Genomic DNA, 20254 nt, shown 5'->3' with positions numbered 1-20254 from the left:
ACACACATATACAGTACTTTTTTTTTTTTTTGGCAGAGTGAGGGGGGAACTTGGATATCAGTATTTTTTCTTTACTTTGCATTTGTAATTGAAGTAACATAATGAATACTAGAATACAAACTAGAAGATTTAAGATTTATAATCCAACCATAACTACAATATGAGTTTTCATTCACCAAATAATTATTGAGCACTCATTATGTGGCAGGCACTGTGCAAGGCTCTAGGCAAGGGACACGCTGATGAACAAGTCAGAAAAGATGATTCAGACAGCTTACATTCTAGTACAGAAAAGAGGAAACCCACCCCCCAAAAAAGAGGAGAGGGAAGATAATTACAGATGGTGATAAATTCAATGAAGTAAATAACTGGTTACAGGGCAATGGGAGGTGGGCTCTCTGAGGTCTGAAGGACAGAAATGAGTCAGTGGACTGCAAAGAGGTCAAACCAGTCAATCCTAAAAAAAATCAGTCCTGAATATTCATTGGAAGGACCGATGTGAAAGCTGAAGCTCCAACACTTTGGCCACCTAATGGCAAAGAACTGACTCACTGGAAAAGACCCTGATGCTAGGAAACATTGAAGGCAGGAGGAGAAAGGGATGATAGAGGATGAGGTGGTTGGATGGCATTACCGACTTGACGGACATGAGTTTGAGCAAGCTCCGGGGATTGGCGATGGACAGGGAAGCCTGGCATGCTGCAGTCCATGGGGTTGCAAAGAGTCAGACATGACTGAGGGACTGAACTGAACTGAAGGATGCTCCTGAAAGACAGCCTCCATCTATATAATAGAAAACTGAACTAGACCTGGATCTCATCCCATATGAAATGCTGCTAAACAGAATATTCTGGCTTGTGGTTAGTGTTCACTAGGCAGAGACCTTCCCTACTTGTCTGTTTCTAACCCTGCAGATCATGCTTTACTGCCCTCTTATGAGGCTGTGAACTCATTTTGAACAATGTTTTTGGATCTCTTATAAAACTTCAGATCATCACCTCAGATTTTGATCCATTAGCCCCATTAGGTAAGAACAATAAATAAATAAATTGTTAGGTAAACAGTTTTCAAACCTGTTTACAGAGATTTGCTACAGGTCTGGGTTTTTTATTTGTGTTTGTTCTAAAGAAACCTCAATCCAAATGTAATATATCAGTGTTTTCAGAAACAAATGAACTGCTAAGACAGCTAGAAAGCTTCCACTGGGTAACTGATCCACTTTTCTTGTGTGTCTATTTTTCCTTTCCTCCCTCTGAAATAGTTTCCTTCTTCATTATCATAACCAATTTTGGTTTACCCTGAAGTCTATCATTTATTCTACCATAAGTCTCTTCTTTCACTGTTTGTAGATGAAAAAGCACAGTGAAACAAACAAACAACCTAAACCTCTCTCACCTCTTATAAACCCTCCTGCCAAAAATTTATTTTAGATGCTTACAAGAGTGGTGGAAGAAAGAGCTTGGAAAGCACTATAAAAACAAATAAAACACCAAATACTAAAGACTGCCCTGCCGGTAGGTTAGGACACATGATCTGTGGTATTTAACTTTGGATTTTGGATATAATTTGTAATTGTTATCCAATTAGTCCAGCAAAACCAAGATGTTCTTAAATTGTATTTCTGAATTCTTACCTGGAGAATTCCAACTATAAACGTTACACTGCCTTGTAGGAAATGTCCATCAACAAAGATCCCAAAGGAAAAGCAGCAGCCCAATTTGCCTTTAGTGATTTCACCAACAAACCATGGGCCTGAAAGAGGCAATGGATAGGAAAGGAATTTATATAACTATGATTCTGATTACACACATTCACAAGATACATTCTAGGACTAATGAAGAAATATGAGACTAGTCATCTATAAGCATTTACTTGCAAAGCTTTTCTTCTCTGTTAATCTCTGTTGTACCCAATATCCCAGCTAACCAATTATTTGCTCTTTTGCTCCCTATTTCTCTAGATTATAAAATTGCCTAAGTGCTATATCTGGAATAGATTCCAGAAACAGACTGGAGTACATTCACAAATTTTAGAAGATTCTATTGCAGTAATGCATTAGCTTTCCTTTAAGAAGCAAAAAGATACTCCAAAGACACCATACTTAATTTTCCAGATAACTGAAATTTACTCCTTTAAGCAATAAGACTTCAACCACTTTAATCATTCTAAAATGTACTTCTTATCTCTCTTATTAATGAATGTATTTTATCCTTTTCTTGCTGACCCATAATCCTTACTTTGTACATCAACTACATACTCAGGGTTAACATGTTCATAGCTTAACTCACTTCTTTATTTTTTCATCTGCAATGCCAGAATGACTTTTCTCTACTCCCTGTTATTATTTACTGCTCCTTCTCAATGTGCAGGCTTCTGGAACTACTATATTGTCAAGAGTGATTAAGGGACAGTCGGATTTCCCTTCTCAAAATGCAATACTATCATTTGCTGGTAAGAGTAGAGTTCAACTTTAAAAAGTCACAGGTAATTTTCTCAGATATATATATATTATATACTCCATTAGATACATCTTAGTTTAAGTTTCAACCTTTAAAAATGGAACAACTTCTCCTCTTCTAATGTTTCCCTTTACAGTCAGGAAGCAAATCACTTGCTTTGGTCCTAGTGGAAAACAAGTGTCTGAAACAGCCTCAACCCATCTTCTAACAAGGAAACCAACCTCCAAAGGGGAGGAATTTCTATAACTTGTTTGTTATACAAAATTGTAAAGAGTCATATTTTTATTTAACTACTTTCTGTTCTCTGGTGGGAGTAACTAATAAGGAAATAAAAGTCCAAAGATGGACTGAAAGTATAAAATATAGACTAAGGATATATTAACTCCTAAATAACTCTTAGTAAGGAACATTCATAAATTCTGACAAAGTAATGAAAGAAATAAAGTGTGGTGAAACAGAGGACAAAGGTTTAACGTGATCAAAGGCTGCTCTGAGGAGATAACATTTAAGCTGAACTTCTATCTTCTATTAAGTTTCTACACAAATACTAATTGTCATGGTCCTCTCAGCACCCTTAAGTTAGCCTGCTGTTGATTAAATGTCCTTTAAGTTAGGAAAGGACTGTATTCCCCAAGATCATGCCCCAGGAAATGAAGAAGCCATGTGCCAGTCATTGTGCTCCCCAGAACCTAAATGGCTAAGGTTAAAATTCTCAATGCATTCTTTGGCAGAATTTTCCACAATGTCAGGTTTCCGAATGACTTACCCAGCACTGTATACAGGGTCAGCAGCAACACAGAATAGTAGGAGATATCTAGTTTGCTCAAGACATGAAGGGAAAATGACGTCAAATTTATAAATCCTGGTGGTCCTAAACAGAATAAATTTGAAAACTCCAGTAAACACATTCAAAGTTCAGGTTCTTTAAAATGTTTTCTAGAAGACTTCCAATGGCTATCTACTACATCTTCAGCAAATCATTTGTAATATGGATGACATTACTTTAAATCAGCAGTTGGCAGGAATTCTGGTAAGCCATTTCACTTAGAATTACAGAGGGTAGGAAGTTTAAAGCAATGGTGTAGTTGTAAGACACACACACACACACAAATATTCTATGCTCAAAAATGATCAAGTCTTTGTTTTCCATGAGACTTAGTATCCAAATGTACAAACGTCCAAAAGTTATATCAAAGTATGTCAAAGGTCACCCAGTGTTTGGGTGCACTGCAGCACTATTTACAGTAGCTAAGACATGGAAGCAACCTAAATGTGTGCATGCGTGCGTGCTCAGCCGTGTCTGACTCTTTGCGACCCCACAGACTAGCCCACCAGGCTCTTCCATCCATGGAATTTTCAACGCAAGAATACCAGACTGGGTTGCCATTTCCTATTCCAACACACTATGTATACGACAAATAATCGACAAGGATTTACTGTATAGCAGTTTTGGTTTCAAATTGGGAAAACAGTACTTCAAGGCTATCTACTGTCACCCTGCTTATCTAACTTCTGTGCAAAGTACATCATGCAAAATGCCGAGCTGGAAGAAGCACAAGTTAGAATCAAGATTGCAGGGAGAAATATCAATAATCTCAGATATGCAGATGACACCACACTTATGGCAGAAAGCAAAGAAGAACTAAAGAGCACTCTTAATGAAGGTTAAATAGGAGAGTGAAAAAGTTAGCTTAAAACAACTAAGATCATGGCCCCTGATCACATCACTTCATGGCAAATAGATGGGGAAACAATGGAAACAGTGACAAGACTTTATTTTCTTGGACTCCGAAATCACTGTGAATGGTGACCGCAGCCATGAAATTAAAAGACGCTTGCTCCTTGGAAGAAAAGCTATGACCAACCCAGACAGCATGTTAAAAAACAGAGACATTACTTTGCCAACCAACATCTGTAATCAAAGCTATAGTTTTTCCAGTAGTCATGTACGGATGTGAGAGCTGGACAATAAAAACACTGAGCCCCGAAGAACTGATGCCTTCAAACTGTGGTCCCGGAGAAGACTCTTGAGAGTCTCCTGGACAGCAAGCAGATCAAACTAGTCAATCCTGAAGAAAATCAGTCCTGAATATTCATCAGAAGGACTAATGCTGAAGATGAAGCCCCAGTACTGGCCACCTGATGTGAAGAGCCGACTCACTGGAAAAGACCCTGATACTGGGAAAGATTGAAGGTGGGAGGAGAAGGGGACGACAGAGGATGAGATGGTTGGATGGCCTCAGTGACTCAATGGACCTGAGTTTGAGCAAGCTCCAGGAGTTGGTGATGGAGAGGGAAGCCTGGCATGCTACAATCCATAGGGTCACAAAGAGTCGGACATGAGTGAGTGACTGAACAACAACAACTGTATAGCACAAGGAAATCTACTCAATCTTCTGTGATAACCTACATGAGGAAAGAATCTGAGAAAGAATGGACACATGCATATGTGTAACTGAATCACTTTGCTGTATACCTGAAATACAACATTATAAATCAAATAAATTTTTAAACTATATATATATATATATATATATATATATATATATATCTCAAAGGCAAATGTCAAAATTTAACCTTAAGTATAAATATCTAAAGTTAACATGAGTATCTGTCCAAATATTCTCTTCCCATATGTGACGCAGCTCTTAACTCAGTTATCCTCTTACTTCAACTGAAAGGGATCCCTAAAAGATCTCTAAATTAACACCTCTTAAAATACAGTGCCAGAAAGCCAAAGCACCAGGGCTTTATTCTGCAGCCACAGACTAGAGCATCACAGAACCTCAACCCCAGCCAGCCATTTCACTCGTCTGCGGCTGATCATATACCAGTTATCAGAAGACTATGATGGGAAGCTCAGTACATACTGAGCAACACCTGAGTGAAAGATGGCCTGATACAAGTAATGGCAGGTCTTCCCTAGTAGACCAGTGTGTTCATTTTATACTCATAACACTGTTCAACCAGACAGATAATTACAGACAAAGCCTGACAATGCGTGACCTTTTTCACTTTGTGTGTTGCATACTTATACTCATTCATCTCTCATTCTAGTCTGGTACTTCTCAAAGTATTGATCTACGTATCCATTCATTATCATTATTTATTTATTTAAAATATATCATTCTTTAGCTTAGAGGCAGCTATGTATAAATTTTAAGCAATGATTCTCTACTTTGGCTGTACATTAGAATAACCTGGGGGAACTTTTAGAAACTACTCATGCCCAAGTCTCACCCTCCAGAGATTCTGATTTAGTTGGCCTGGGAAAGAGGGGAGTTGAGGCAGCAACCCAGGGGATTCTAGGCAGCAGGACTGAGAAATACTGCTTTGGACAGAGCTGTGCTTCTCAGCCCTACCACACACTAGAATCATCTGAGGAGCTTTAAAAAATACTGATGCTTAGGTCCTACCCACAGACATTCTGTGTAAGCACTGAAAGTACTGTGTAGACACTGCGATTTTAAAAGTTCCCCAGGACATTCTAAGGTGTAGTCAGATTGAGAAGTGTTGTTTACAGAAAAGAACTGACCTGGAGTCAGACTCTTATTAGCTATAAGACACTAGATAACCTACATTAACTCTGCAGTCCTCAGTTTTCTAGTCTTTAAATGGGAAACAATAATACCTACCTCACAGGATTGTTGTAAGATTAAGATAATGTAAGTAAAAATACATTGTGAATTTTAAATAACTATACAAAAATACTGGTACTCCCACATGAGGCTGAGGCGTCCCTCAAATATTTATATATTTACACTTTGTGCAGTAATGCTTTTTGAACTTTTTCACAGAATTTTTAAAAATATATATAAGCAGGAAAACATTCAGTAGGATATGTATACTAGTGAAAGAGGAGAGTGAAAAAGTTGGCTTAAAGCTCAACATTCAGAAAACGAAGATCATGGCATCCAATCCCATCACTTCATGGGAAATAGATGGGGAAACAGTGGAAACAGTGTCAGACTATTTTTCTGGGCTCCAAAAATCACTGCAGATGGTGACTGCAGCCATGAAATTAAAAGACACTTACTCCTTGGAAGGAAAGTTATGACCAACCTAGATAGCATATTCAAAAGCAGAGACATTACTTTGCCAACAAAGGTCCGTCTAGTCAAGGCTATGGTTTTCCCTGTGGTCATGTATGGATGTGAGAGTTGGACTGTGAAGAAAGCTGAGCGCCGAAGAACAGATGCTTTTGAACTGTGGTGTTGGAGAAGACTCTTGAGAGTCCCTTGGACTGCAAGGAGATACAACCAGTCCATTCTGAAAGAGATCAGCCCTGGGATTTCTTTGGAAGGAATGATGCTAAAGCTGAAACTCCAATACTTTGGCCACCTCATGCGAAAAGTTGACTCATTGGAAAAGACTCTGATGCTGGGAGGGATTGGGGGCAAGAGGAGAAGGGGACAACAGAGGATGAGATGGCTGGATGGCATCACTGACTCAATGCACGTGAGTCTGAGTGAACTCCGGGAGTTGGTGATGGACAGGGAGGCCTGGCGTGCTGCGATTCATGGGGTCGCAAAGAGTCGGACACAACTGAGTGACTGATCTGATCTGATCTGATGGTTTAATCTTTACTACAGTCCTCCCCTTCCCCACAATCAGTTCCTGGGATTTCATCCAAGCCAGGAAGGAATAAGGAACACTTACTTCAACAAGTGTCAATATTTATGGTCTGAAATACACAAACTCAGTGCTGGGTGCTGTAGAAAACAGAAAAGAAGTACTGAACAAGAGCTCCTATATTGAGGAACTCGAGTCTGATTGAGGAGAAAATATATACGTTTGAAGTTGTGATGTAAACAAGGTGATTGGCTGGTTAAGTACAGAATTAATCCTTAGGAAGGACTCTTGGGATTCAGAGACACAAAAGTTCATTATGACCTGGAAAGGTTGGAGAAAATGGTACAGAAAAGGGGGTTTGAAGTGAGCACGATAGTTTGAAGGATGCACCTCACAGAGTTCAGGCAAAGACAGTCTGCACTGACATTTAGTCAGGAGATTAAGGGATGCATGAAAGTAAGGTCTTCTAAAAGTAAAAGGAATCCATGGTGACTAACCTTTATGCTCTGGATATGCTTGATACCGAAAAATAATGAGAATGATGAGCTGGATCAGCACAATCATCACAAATATGACCCGGGCCTGCAGACAAAGAGAAATTAACATGGAACAGACATATGGATACATCTTCAGTTTTTATAAACAGCTCCATTAACACAAATAGAAATGACATCATTAGGAGAAATGACTATATAAGAAAAATATACAGTCAAAGAGAATTGAAAATCTGATGCGGCAAAGAAGATAATTGTAAGTTGCCTCAGCATTTGTCTTTTAAGATTTGGATACCTGGACCAACATTGAAACTAAATAATTTCATACAGTTACATAAAATCAAATTAAAACAGTCCACTTTCAGTGTACTAGGTTAAGTATAATTTGTACTGTTTTATTTAAAGTCTTATAAGAGTGTTACAAACTTACGGTTACAGGGGGAAGGCAGAAGCGGGGAAGGGATAGTTAGGTAGTTTGGGATGGACATGTACATACTGCTATATTTAAAGTGGATAACCAACAAAGACCTACTGTATAGCACAGGGAACTCTGCTCAATATTATGTAACAACCTAAATGGGAAAAGAATTTGAAAAAGAATAGATACATGTAAATGTATAACTGAATCACTTTGCTGTACACCTGAAACTATCAAAACACTGTTAATCAACTATATTCCAATATAAAATAAAAAGTTTTTTTTAAAAGTATAAAAGTGAAAAAAACAAACAAACCCAGTATGCAATACACTACAAGCTGAATAAACAGAGACTGCATTTCTTTATGCTTTCTCCACCAGGAAATCACTCACTTGAAGATTAATTCACAGTAAAAAGACATGTAATCTAGGTTCTTGTTCTCCAAGTACGGGCCCCAGGTCATCTCTGGAATCACCTTGAGCCTCTTAGGAATACAGAATCTCAGGCCCCATTTCAGCTCTACTAATCAGAATCAGCCTCTTATTCACATTTCCAAGTGATTCATAAGTACACCAAAGTTTTCAAAGCCTGATCTAGGTGACTATTAAAAATCCCCAAAAGAAAAATAAATAATTTGTAAAAATGAGATGCAAATGCCCATTAGGCATATTTTTTTAACATTCAATCACACAAGTAATAAGCGTAAATTAAAATAATAAGGAATGCACATTAAGTCTGTGAGGATATAAGAGTAGATTAAGCTATCTTTGGGAGGTGAAATGAAGGGGGTTTAAATTTTCTTCTCAACATTGTAGTGCATTTTATGTTAATACCCAGGAGAGGGAGATCTGAGGAAACTAGACTGTAAATTGCCAAAGACTCTCTGAAAGACAGTTTGACAGTGTATATTAAAAACTAAAAAATAAAAATATTTATTCATTCAAGAAATACTTATTTGAAGGTCTACTTGTGTTAGGCATACCAAAAAGACATTCTTGCACTCATGGGACTTATCTTTTCATGAGGGAGAACAGACCAAAAACAATGAATATAATAAATAATTTTAAAATCTGTGTAATTATATAAATTATATAATAAATAAATGAAGCATGTAGAATAATGTGTCCATTCTTTGATCCAACAATTCATTTCCAGAAATTTCCAAAAAACTAATAAATGCAGAAACAAGCAATATTTTTGCAGTAGAGGGAAAAATTGGAAACAAATGCTCAACAATAGGGAAATGGTCAAATAAAGTAAGGTATGTCTATGACAATATAATGCAGCCAATAAGCATCATTTATAAAACAAATATGATGTAAGAAAACCATCAAAACAAATTCCTCAGTAGAAAAAATCAAATGGAAAGAGAATGAAAAGTATATTACCATTTTATAGTAAAAACTTATATCCAAATGTAAATAAGAGAAAAATAAACAAATAGTATTATAATGAGAAATACAATGGTTATAATGGTTAGTGTGATAAAGGAATGATGTGGGGTTCATTATACTTCATTTCTAAATTTTCCAATTTTTCTATATTAAGCATGTATTATTTATGTGGGAAGAAATATTATTTTTGAAATATCCTAATTTAGCACAGTTCCTATAATTCCCTTAGTAATCCTGTTTTATGTCATCACTTAGAACCAGGTTCAGAACAGATACTACATGTCTGTGTCTCCTCTTCTTTTAATTCAAATCAATTTAAAGTCATTGTATTCTTCTAGACAAACAACTAAACTTTTAATTTGATAAGGTTCTGCTTTCTCATCACATGAGTATATTATTTATGACATCAGACCTACCAAATCTAGTAAAAACATATATAATAGTAAGTTGAATTTACTCACCACAGTACAATGGTCAGTAAGGAGAATAAATGATGCCAGGGGATCAAATCTGAGCTGAATATCCTCTCGAGCTGAAAATATGTGTTGAGCACTCTTACTTCTTCCAGCAGAATCCTAGTAATAAGCACAATAGGGAAGCAACACTCATGTACAAATATGTACAATGTTCCAAGATTAAGTTTCCAATAATTTTCGTCAGTTATCTCAGAATAAGTGACACCTTTTTTCATTTATTTTTGAGTCTTCCTATGAAAACTTCATTTTTTTTTCAGAGTATCTTCGTACTTTATTTTTTTTTAACTTTAAACTTTTTCTTTTGTACTGGGGTATAGCTGATTAACAATGTTGTGGTAGTGTCAGGTGAACATATGAGCATTTTAAAACTTCTTTTAAACTTTGTAATTCTAGATTTGAATTGGAAATATCAGTGTGTATCACAAAGTACTCTTTAAAAAAAAAAATCTGTATTTCCCTTTGTTTATTGAAAAGACCTAAAAACAGTAATGAGCTAGCTGGGCTAGTGCCCAGATTTTGGTCTCAAAATAAAATTCCCCACTACAAGAAACCAATGCTCTGTAGAGAAATAGCTGATTCCAATTCTTGAGTAAGAAATGCACAAGGGCTCGGAACATCTTTGTACCAGAAAGAAAGAAAAGTTAACAAGGACTATTAGGATTGTATCAGAGGACTTAGTGGCCAACTTAGACTCAACTTAGGCCAACTAGCCAAAGATGGGACAATTGAGCATCAGAAAGAATAAATGCAATGGAGTGAAACATACCAACCACGTTTTTTTAAACTATGAATTCATAATGATACTGAAAGACTCATTTGGTTATGTTTGGTAGATGGTAGAGAACTCATTATTCTGAAAACGGATTTAGAAAAGGGAAGGTGGAGGATGAATGAAGACTTTATCCTGCCTTTCCTGTATGAACTCTGTATCTGGGTATCAAATAAGTGAGGCAAATTTCTTCTTTATGGGACTCTTCTAATTAATACTCATATAATTAAAAGTGGCAATTTGAATATCACCATTTTATAACTCCAATGAAATAATGTATCTAGTCTCAGACTATCAATAGGTACTAGAATTCCCACAGTGAATGGAGGATAAGCCAGCATTGTGCTGGCACTGGCTTGTCTTACAAGGGCCAATTGCTACATGTTCAGGAACTTTGCACTCCAGTGTTCCTGCCTGGAGAATCCCAGGGACAGGGGAGCCTGGTGGGCTGCCGTCTATGGGGTCGCACAGAGTTGGACACGACTGAAGCAACTTAGCAGCAGCAGCAGGAACTTTGCAGACCAGCTAATGTATCGGTAGCTTAAAACCAGCTACTGGAGGAATATTTATACTATGGAAATTGGTATATATCAACTTCTTCCCTTCAAACATGCCCCAAGTTAGTGGTTAAACATTTACCAGCACACAACTATGTAGGGTCAACAATATCTACATACAGTGATCAATTTTAATATTCTTAAAAGAGAGACAACCAGATATTATAGGCTTCTGATAAAAGCATAAACCACCAAAGGAAGTATTCCTGCCAAAAAACAGAGACTCAAATATGATCAAACCTTAAAATCTAACTACCAGTTATAGAAACTAGAGGGAGTGGAAAATCATACTACATGATACCACATGGATACAAACAGCAAAAATCCAGAATACAGAAACACTACAGGATAAAAGGCCCAGTTTCCAAAGCAAACAAATTGCAAGGGGGGAAAAACGGAGGATGGAAAGGGAACCTATAGATTAAGAAACTGAAAAGACAAATCAGCTAAATGCAATATTTGAGCCTTGTCTGAATTCTGATTTGAATGAACCAAATGCAATATAAATGACAAAATGGGAAAACTGGAACATTAGCTGAATAGTTTGAAATTAAGGTATAAGTGTTAATTTTTCAGGTGTGATATGGTATTATCATTACTTTTTTTAAATAGTTATCTTTTAGTGATACATACTGTCATATGAATATTTACACAGATGAAATAACATTGTGGTACAGGGAGAAGTGGATGGGGTATAGATGAAACAAGACTGTTCATGAGTTGATAATCTTTAAAGTTGGGTGATTCATTAAAGTTGGGAATTCATTATAGTATTATCTCTTTCATTTATTTTAAAAATTCCCTATCATGAAAAGCTTTAAAATAGCAAAAAGAACTTGCACTGGTGTTTATCAAACTTTTATTTCTCAAATGTTCTTACTCTGAATTACGTATTCTTGGGTTTTTTTTAAAGTTCTTATTTTAATGCAGAGATTCTCTTTGAGAGATAGAGATTTCTAGAGTTTACTCTTTAAATTGGCAAAGCAGGCACAATAATCTTACATTCTGGTTCTCAAACTTTAGTGCACATCAGAATCACCTGGAGGGATTGTCAAAGCATAGGGTTAGCTTTCATCTCCCGAGTTTCTGATTCATAGGTTTGGGATGGGACCTCTAATGAGTTTCCAGGTGATGTTGATGCTACTACTTCAGGAACCACACTGAGAACTGACTGAAAAGTCTAGTTGGTACTAGGTTGCCTGGAAATGTACAGATATTCAATAAATACATGCATAGATAAAATAAATCAGTGTCTTCTCCCATGAAGTTTTCTCTCAGACTCATCTATATGTAAACTGTATTTAAAAGGACAGAATTTTCTCATTAATGAATAAGGGGACTAGGTTCCCTATTTTAGTATTCAGTAGACTAATTTCTTAGAATTATATTCATATAGACAGAAAACAGATCAGTGGTTGCCTGAAATGGGGGTGGAAGGAAAGCAGTTGCAAAAGGGCATAAGAAGACTTTGGAGGGAGACAGATGGTATTGATTGTAGTAATGGTTTCAAGGATGTGTAAGAAAGTCAAAACTCACCAAACTGTACTCTTAAGTATATGGGGTTTTAAATATCAATTACATCTCAAAAATGTTAGAAATATGAAACATATAAAAATATATGTTATTTCACATTTTTACTAAGGATTCAACTAAGCAGGCAGAAATGTTTTGAGGAATGTGAACTATGGTTTCTTCCTTATAAAACAAGCAATCCAAAGATTTGGGAGTTCCACCTTCCTGCAAGGAGCAGGTCTATGGTTGCTCTCACTTCTTCCCCGTGACTGTAAAGATAGGGAACAATTTATTCCACGTGTACTTATATCTTCAAGTCATTTTAAAATAAGCCAACTTCTAATATGAAAGACATTAAGGAGAGCATCCCCTCCTTCCACATGCTATCTGTGAGTTTCTTCTTCCTTCTAAGCAGATGGGTGGCACTGCAGAGTGCCTTCTCCTGTTTCCTCATCTATGAACTGGAGATAAAACTTACATCATGGAAGATTGTTACATGATTTAGTAAAAAAAAAAAATTCTAAGTGTCTTAGAAGAAGCTCAGTAAATTGCTCCTTCCTGCTCAAAATCTCTCTCTGTGACACACATATAAAAAAGATGAGAATAATTACATGTGTTTTCTGAAGGATTACTTGGCAATCTTCAAACTAAGACTTAACATTAAAAGATTAGCTTAAAACTGTCATCAAACCATACTGTGGTAAAGATTGACGGGCTTTTTTTCCAGAAACTAATTTTTTAGCACAGTCTACCACCTAACATGTTTCAGTGTATTGATAAAACTGCTCTATTTTGGTAATGATGATCACTTTCTACTCTGGCAGGTCTGCTGAATTAAATGCCCCACAAGCTGAATCAGAAAAGGGATAGGCAGGCAGTTCACTGCATGCACTATCAATGCCCACTCCCCAAACAAAACATCTCTTTGATGCCTTGAAAATTCTCTTAGGCTTTCGAAATAGTAAACACAATTTTCCTATACTTGGAGACAGCAATCAAAGGTGTGGACACATAAATACATGTGACTTATTCTATTATCTTTAGGTATATTGGGGAAATTCTGGCCCAAGTTGGAAGAAAGCAAAAGAATGATTCCCTGGGATTAAAAAAGAGGGAACTGCAGTCGGTAGTCGCACACTCATGTTCTCTGCCCAGTTTTCAGTCTAACAGCAGAATTGCTCCTGAGTGTCTATGTTCAGAACATATTAAATCCAGTGTATTCAAAATTTTTTACTTAGTTTTATCTTAATCAACTGACTAAAAAAAAAAAAAATCAAAGTTCAATGTGGTTACTAATCATTTACATACCAAGTTGAAAATTACTAACTTACCTGAACGATTACTTCTATGTTATGTGTCTTATTACTGTAGTTTCTTGGGTTCCACTTTAGTATGAAAATAGGACCAGACAAATGACTAGCTTGCCCTAAAGGAACTCCATCAATCTTAACTGCAACTGAAGTAATGGAGGATAAGGAAAAGGCCAAGACTCTAAAATGAAAGCATAAATGCATGGTTTTAGGTATTTGCCATTGTTTCTATAAAGAAGAATAACCCTGTTATAACCTGAAAAGATGTAAGTACAGTAAAGCTTCCATCGGTTGATCTTCAGGTTCCTGAGATGTGGAACCTGTGGATTCAACCAACCATGGATTGAAAATATTCAAAAAAGAAAAATTTCACAAAACTTGCATTTGCCTTGCACCAGCAACTATTTACACAGAAGTTAAATTGTATTAGGTATTATTAAGTAATCTATTGTTGTTCAGTCACTAAGTTGAATCCAACTCTTTTGCAACCCCATGGAATATAGCCCGCCAGATCCTCTGTCCATGGGATTTCCCAGGCAAGAATACTAGAGTGGGTTGCAATTTCCTTCTCCAGGGGATCTTCCCGACCCAAAGATTGAACACGCATCTCCAGCATTGCATGCAGATTCTTTACCACTGAGCCATCAGAAAAGCCCATAGGTAATCTAAGTAAGATTTGAAGTATAGGTTATAGGCAAATACTACACCACATTACATAAGGGACTTGAGCATCTGTAGACTCTGGTATTCGCAGGGGGTTCTAGAACCAATCTCCCTCCCAGAGAAGGGCAACTGTAAAGTAGACCATTACACTCTGCAACTGTTCATACAACACTATTTATATGATCTGATTTCTTTGTAAACAGTGGCTTCTGGAGTTGTATAACTCAGCAAACCTGAAAAGGTGAGAAATTAGAAACTATTCTAAATATAAATCTGATATGCAGCTCCTATCAAGAAATGTAACCGAGAGATATATGTTCCACTTACCTAGTAATCAAAAGAAATAAAACAGCTTGGTACCCTTTTTTTTCCAGAATAATGAGTAAATATTTTTAAAAGTACAGTATCCAATAACGATAAGAGTTCTGTGAAATTTGCACTCCTATTTCTCGGTAACATTATAAATCAGTACCTGTTTTCAAAAATAATCAGGTTCCTTGTACACTGTTGGTGAGAATGTGAAACGACACAGCCAATATGGAAAACAGTATGGCAGTTTCTCAAAAAATTAAACAGAATTACCATATGGTCGTGTCCAACTCTTTTGCAACCCCATGGACTATAGCCCACCAGGCTCCTCTGTCCTTGGGACTCTCCAGGCAAGAATACAGAAGTGGGTTGCTATTTCCTTCTCCAGGGGATCTTCCCAATTCAGGGATCGAACCTGGGTCTCCTGCATTGCTGGCAGACTCTCTGCCAACTGAGCCACCTCAACAGATGAATGGATAAACAAAATATAGTATATACATGCAATGAAATAATATTCAGCCTTAAAAAGGAAGAAGATTCTGACACATGCTTCAAAACTGGTGAAGACAGAATTCCTTGGTGGCACAGTGGATAAGAATCTGCCTCCCAGTGCAGGGGACATGGGTTCGATCCCTGGTCTGGGAACATTCCTCATGCCTCAGAGCAACTAAGCCTGTACACAACTACTAAGCCTGTGCTCTAGACCTCGCAAGCCATAACTACTGAAGCCTGTGCACCTAGAGCCTGTGCTCCGCAACAAGAGAAGCCACTGTAATGAGAAACCTGCACATCACCAACTAGAGAGTAGCCCCAGCTCGCTGCAACTAGAGAAACCCCAGGAGCAAAAATACAACCAAAAATAAACAAATAAATCTTTTTTTAAAAATGGGTGAAGACATTACACTAAATGAAAGAAGCCAGTCACAAAGGACAGATATATGATTCTCCTACATGAGGTACCTAAAGTAGTCAAGTCCATAGAGACGAAAAGTAGAATAATGGTTGCTGGGGGCTGGGGGGAGGGATAATAGGGAGTTAATGTTGAATGGGTACAGAATTACAGTTTTGGAAGTTAAAACAAATGGTGGTGATGGTTGTAAAACAATATGAAAGTACTGTACACTAAAAATGGTTAACATGGTAAATTTTATGTATATTTTACCAAAAATTTGTTTAAAAGAGTAATGATTCTAGTTGCAAAAAAATAAAGTAGTTAGAAAACCTTTATCAACAGTCACAAAGGAATTCAAACTATTTCAGCTAGAATCCCATTTCTAGAACTCTATCTAAAGCAATTATTCAAATGAAGGAAGAATCTATATGCATCAGATGTTCATCCTCAAATTAGAAGAAAATCTAAAAGATCACCAAGAAGATAGGAAAATAGTTATATATACTATGATCCATTCTCTCTGTTGACAGAAAAAAGGTAGGAATTAGAATACACTGTACCCTATGATTATGACTATGTAAATACATGCCTGAAAAAGAATGCCTGAGAAAGAAAACTCATGTTAACAATAGTTCTATTAGGGGGTGGGGGATGGGACAGGAATACACATATAATCCCATTACCTTATTTTCCAAAAGTTATGTCGTGCTATTTTTCAAAATAAAATTTTAAGAAAGTATATTAAAACAAGTGTCCTTATGTTTGCAAAAGGTTATAAGTCTCTTCCAAAAGGAATGGTAATGTTTCATTAAGATTCTATTTAATACTACTCAGCCATAAAAAAGAACAAAATAATGCCATTTTCAGGAACATGGATGCAACTAGATATTATCATAGTAAGTAAAGCAGGTCAGAAAGAGAAAGACAAATACACTATGATATCACTTATATGTGGAATCTAAAACGTGACACAAATGAACCTACCTGTGAAATAGAAACAGAATCAGGGACGTAGGGATAGAATGCCAAGGGAGAGGGGAGTGGGAGAGGGGTGGACTGGTATATATAGAATAGAGAAACTACTGTAGAGCACAGGAAGCTATATTCAATATCTTGTGATAAACCATAATGGAATAGAAAATGAAAAAGAATGTATATAAATGTATAGCTGAATCACTTTGCTGTACAGGAGTAATTGACACAACATTGTAATTCAACTATACTTCAATAAAAAATAAGTTGGGATGTCCTTGGACGTCCAGTGGTTAAGACTCCATGCTTTCACTGCAAGGGACATAGGTTCAATCCCTGGTCGGGGAACCACGATCCCCCATGCTGCACAGCAGAGCCAGAAAAAATTAAAAAAGAAAAAAGATTCCATTGACATATACTGTCAAATTCATACACCAAATGAATTTTCAATTCCATAAGGTTTATATAGTTTTTGCTTTTTTGAAAGGCTATGTAGCAAAATTTTAAAAATATATATTTCTGATATATAACTTTGTTAAAGTAGGATACAAATGAATAGATACATCATGATTATGGCAATGTAAAAACATGCATGTACAGAAGCTGAAATAAAAGAAACAATAATGGTAGGATTGTGGGTTTCTAAACTTTTTTTCTAATTTCAGCAGCTTAAAAACTATGTATTTTTTAACTGAATGGGAATGAAATAGTAGGCAATGTATATAATGTTTAGATTGTTGATAAAACTAAAGTGGGGCATCTCATAGCTTTCACATGAGAATGCAATCACAATGACTTATTCTCTATCAATAACAAAATAAAAGTAAATTCTGAAAAATTGCTACATACCTGATGTGTGTTGAGTGAAGGAGTCTTTCTAGTGGTTCATGTTTAGCAGAACTATAGAGAAGTGACTTAGGATTAGTGATAAGAACCACAGGCCACTCGCCAAAGATCAAATCTGCAAAGCTAAAGAGGTCATGATCAAAAGCAAAAATCCGGTACCTAGAGACCAGAGAACAAGGAGGTAATTTAGTCATTTCATATTTTAAGAAGGACTGAAGGATAAAAAACAGAACAAAGTTAAAAATATAAAATTATACTTTCTGAGATTACTTATTGGAATGCAGAGTAAATAATATTGTTCCTCTTTCTTTCCTTGTGCCTTTCACTTTTACATTTTGTCATATGTGACATTTGTCACAATTGGAATCTGACTGAAACAATGAATTTTCACTGTGTCCTAAAATAATGCCTGGTATATAGCATGTATTCTTAATTTTTAAATAAATGTTTATTGAATTAAATCATTTGATTTCTATACTTTAAGGCTATTTTGAACCTAAAATATTCATCATAAGCCTAACATCTAACATTCATCCTATCAACAATGCTACATAAAATATTAAAATGAGCACAATTTGAAACCTTTAATTCTTCTTTAAAACATTTCTATAATTTCAAAGAAAATAGCAAAAGTTAAGTGGTTTTGATTTTCTAAATGCACATTGAAAGGTATAACTATTCATTAAAGAGTAAGCAAAGTTCTGTATTTTCTAACTTTTAAAACTGAGGAGAAAAATGATTAGCTATGGCAGAAACAATAGTGCTCACCAAATATTCCACGTGCTCCCCTGCATTTCCCAGTCTCCCTGGTATTAGGTTGGGACCTTGTGACTAGTTCTGGCCAATGGGCTGTGAACAGAAGTGACATGTATCACACTTCTGGTCCAAAGTACTTAAGAGTGGGTATGAGTTCTCCATGCTCTCTTCCCTGCCCTGGAATTGAGGTGTTGAAATAGTCATGTTATAAGATGGAGGAAGTCTGAATTCCAGAGTTACCCTGCGTGCAAATTTCCCTGACTCATACTATGAGTCATATTCCCAGTATGAGTTTACAAAAATGAAAAAAAAACTAAACATCTGTTGGGTTAAGCCACTGATATTTCTAGATTTATTTGCATACCCAACAAAGTCTAGTATAATATTACTAACATACTAACTGTTTTTAAAAACTCTTCTAGGGAATTTCCTAGCAGTCCAATGGCTAGGACTCTGTACTTTCTTTTGCTGAGGGCATAGGTTCAGTCCCTGGTTGGGAAACTAAGATCCCACAAGCAGCACAGTGAAGCTGGGGGAAAAAAAAACTCTTCTATTGTACTAAGACATAATATTAGGGCAAGACGGCTGGATGGCATCACTGACTCAATGGACATGAGTTTGAGCAAGTTCCAGGAGATGGTGAATGACAGGGAAGCCTGGCGTGCTGCAGTCTATGGGGTCACAAAGAGTCAGATACGACTGAGTGACTGAACAAAACATAATAAAATTTAAATATTTATAAGGGCAGATAAAGGTTAGTTTCTTTCCGTAACACAAACTCTAGATAAAACCCTAGGGTGGAACACAGGAGAGCAGGTGGGAAGAGAAAGAAAGGAAATGGTTTCATTAATTAACATGACTTAACTTGTAACTGTAGCATATATAAGAAATCAAAAAAAAAAAAATCAAGAAGTTGAATAAGGTTTAGGAAGGCTACCTGGTAAAAAGTAATTCTAGTCCAGCCCACAGCCTCACCATCATGAACAGGCAGGTCTTAGTTCAAAGTAATTACAGTTGCCAAATAATTAGAGGCTTCAAGCTTAGCTCTTACACAGTTTCTAGAAAAGCCAACTGAAATGAATAAGTACTTTCCAAGATATAAAACTTCTTTTTAATTAATGGAAGTATAGTTGACCCTTGAATAATGCAGGGGTTAGGGGCACCAACCCTCAAGCAGTCGAAAATCTGAGTATGACTTCCCAGTCAGACCTTCATAACCTCAGTTCTGCATCCATGGATTCAACTAACCACGGATTGTGAGGTACTGTAGTAAGTACTTTGTGAAAAAAATCTGAGTATACGTGGACCTGCACAGTTCAGACTGTGTTGTTCAAAGGTCAACTGTAGTTAAAAATAGCAAGATAACATTCAGCTTAACAAATACTTACTGAGTATCTAACATCTTCATAGCACTGGGTTTAACAAAGTTAAATAGCAATTGATATAAAACAATGAAATGGTAGTTATCTATACTTATACTTGCACTTAAATAGTTCTTCTCAAATATATACTGCATTCTTCTCAATAAATATATATTCAACTATACTGTATGCTTTTGATAAATAAGTTATGTTTTCTCTTCAAAACACTTTAACCCTAGAACTACCATATGATCCAGCACTTCCACTCCTGGGTATATATCCAATTTAAAAAGATACATGCACCCCAATGTTCACAGCAGAATTATTTACAACTGCCAAGATATGGAAGCAACCTAAGTGTCCATCAACATAAAAATGGATAAAGATATGGTATATATACAATGAAATAATACTCAGCCATAAAAAAGAATGGAATTTTGCCATTTGTAACAATGATGGACTTGGAGGGTAGTATGCTAAGTGAATAAATCAG

General features: G+C 36.3%; 1 protein-coding gene across 2 annotated transcripts in view; it reads right to left on the bottom strand.

Moving 5' to 3' along the window:
* The window catches only part of TMEM62 (transmembrane protein 62), a 33829-nt gene that overhangs the window by 1109 nt on the left and 12466 nt on the right, over window positions 1-20254 (bottom strand). Inside the window, exons 8-13 of one of the 2 annotated variants that reach the window (XM_055537529.1) lie at window positions 17648-17803; window positions 9800-9913; window positions 8058-8097; window positions 7529-7613; window positions 3226-3330; window positions 1634-1752 (exon numbers count right to left, since the gene is read on the bottom strand). In XM_055537529.1, the coding sequence (XP_055393504.1) occupies window positions 1634-1752; window positions 3226-3330; window positions 7529-7613; window positions 8058-8097; window positions 9800-9913; window positions 17648-17803 (619 nt within the window). Of the gene's footprint in view, window positions 1-1633; window positions 1753-3225; window positions 3331-7528; window positions 7614-8057; window positions 8098-9799; window positions 9914-13983; window positions 14144-17647; window positions 17804-20254 lie in introns of both variants that reach the window. The other variant, XM_055537528.1, reaches the window with a different exon arrangement.

Source organism: Bubalus kerabau, chromosome 10 (genome assembly GCF_029407905.1).
Source record: "Bubalus kerabau isolate K-KA32 ecotype Philippines breed swamp buffalo chromosome 10, PCC_UOA_SB_1v2, whole genome shotgun sequence".
NCBI lineage: Eukaryota > Metazoa > Chordata > Mammalia > Artiodactyla > Bovidae > Bubalus > Bubalus kerabau.
Note: the sequence above shows the minus strand (reverse complement) of the source record. Positions and strands in the feature narration are given on the sequence as shown.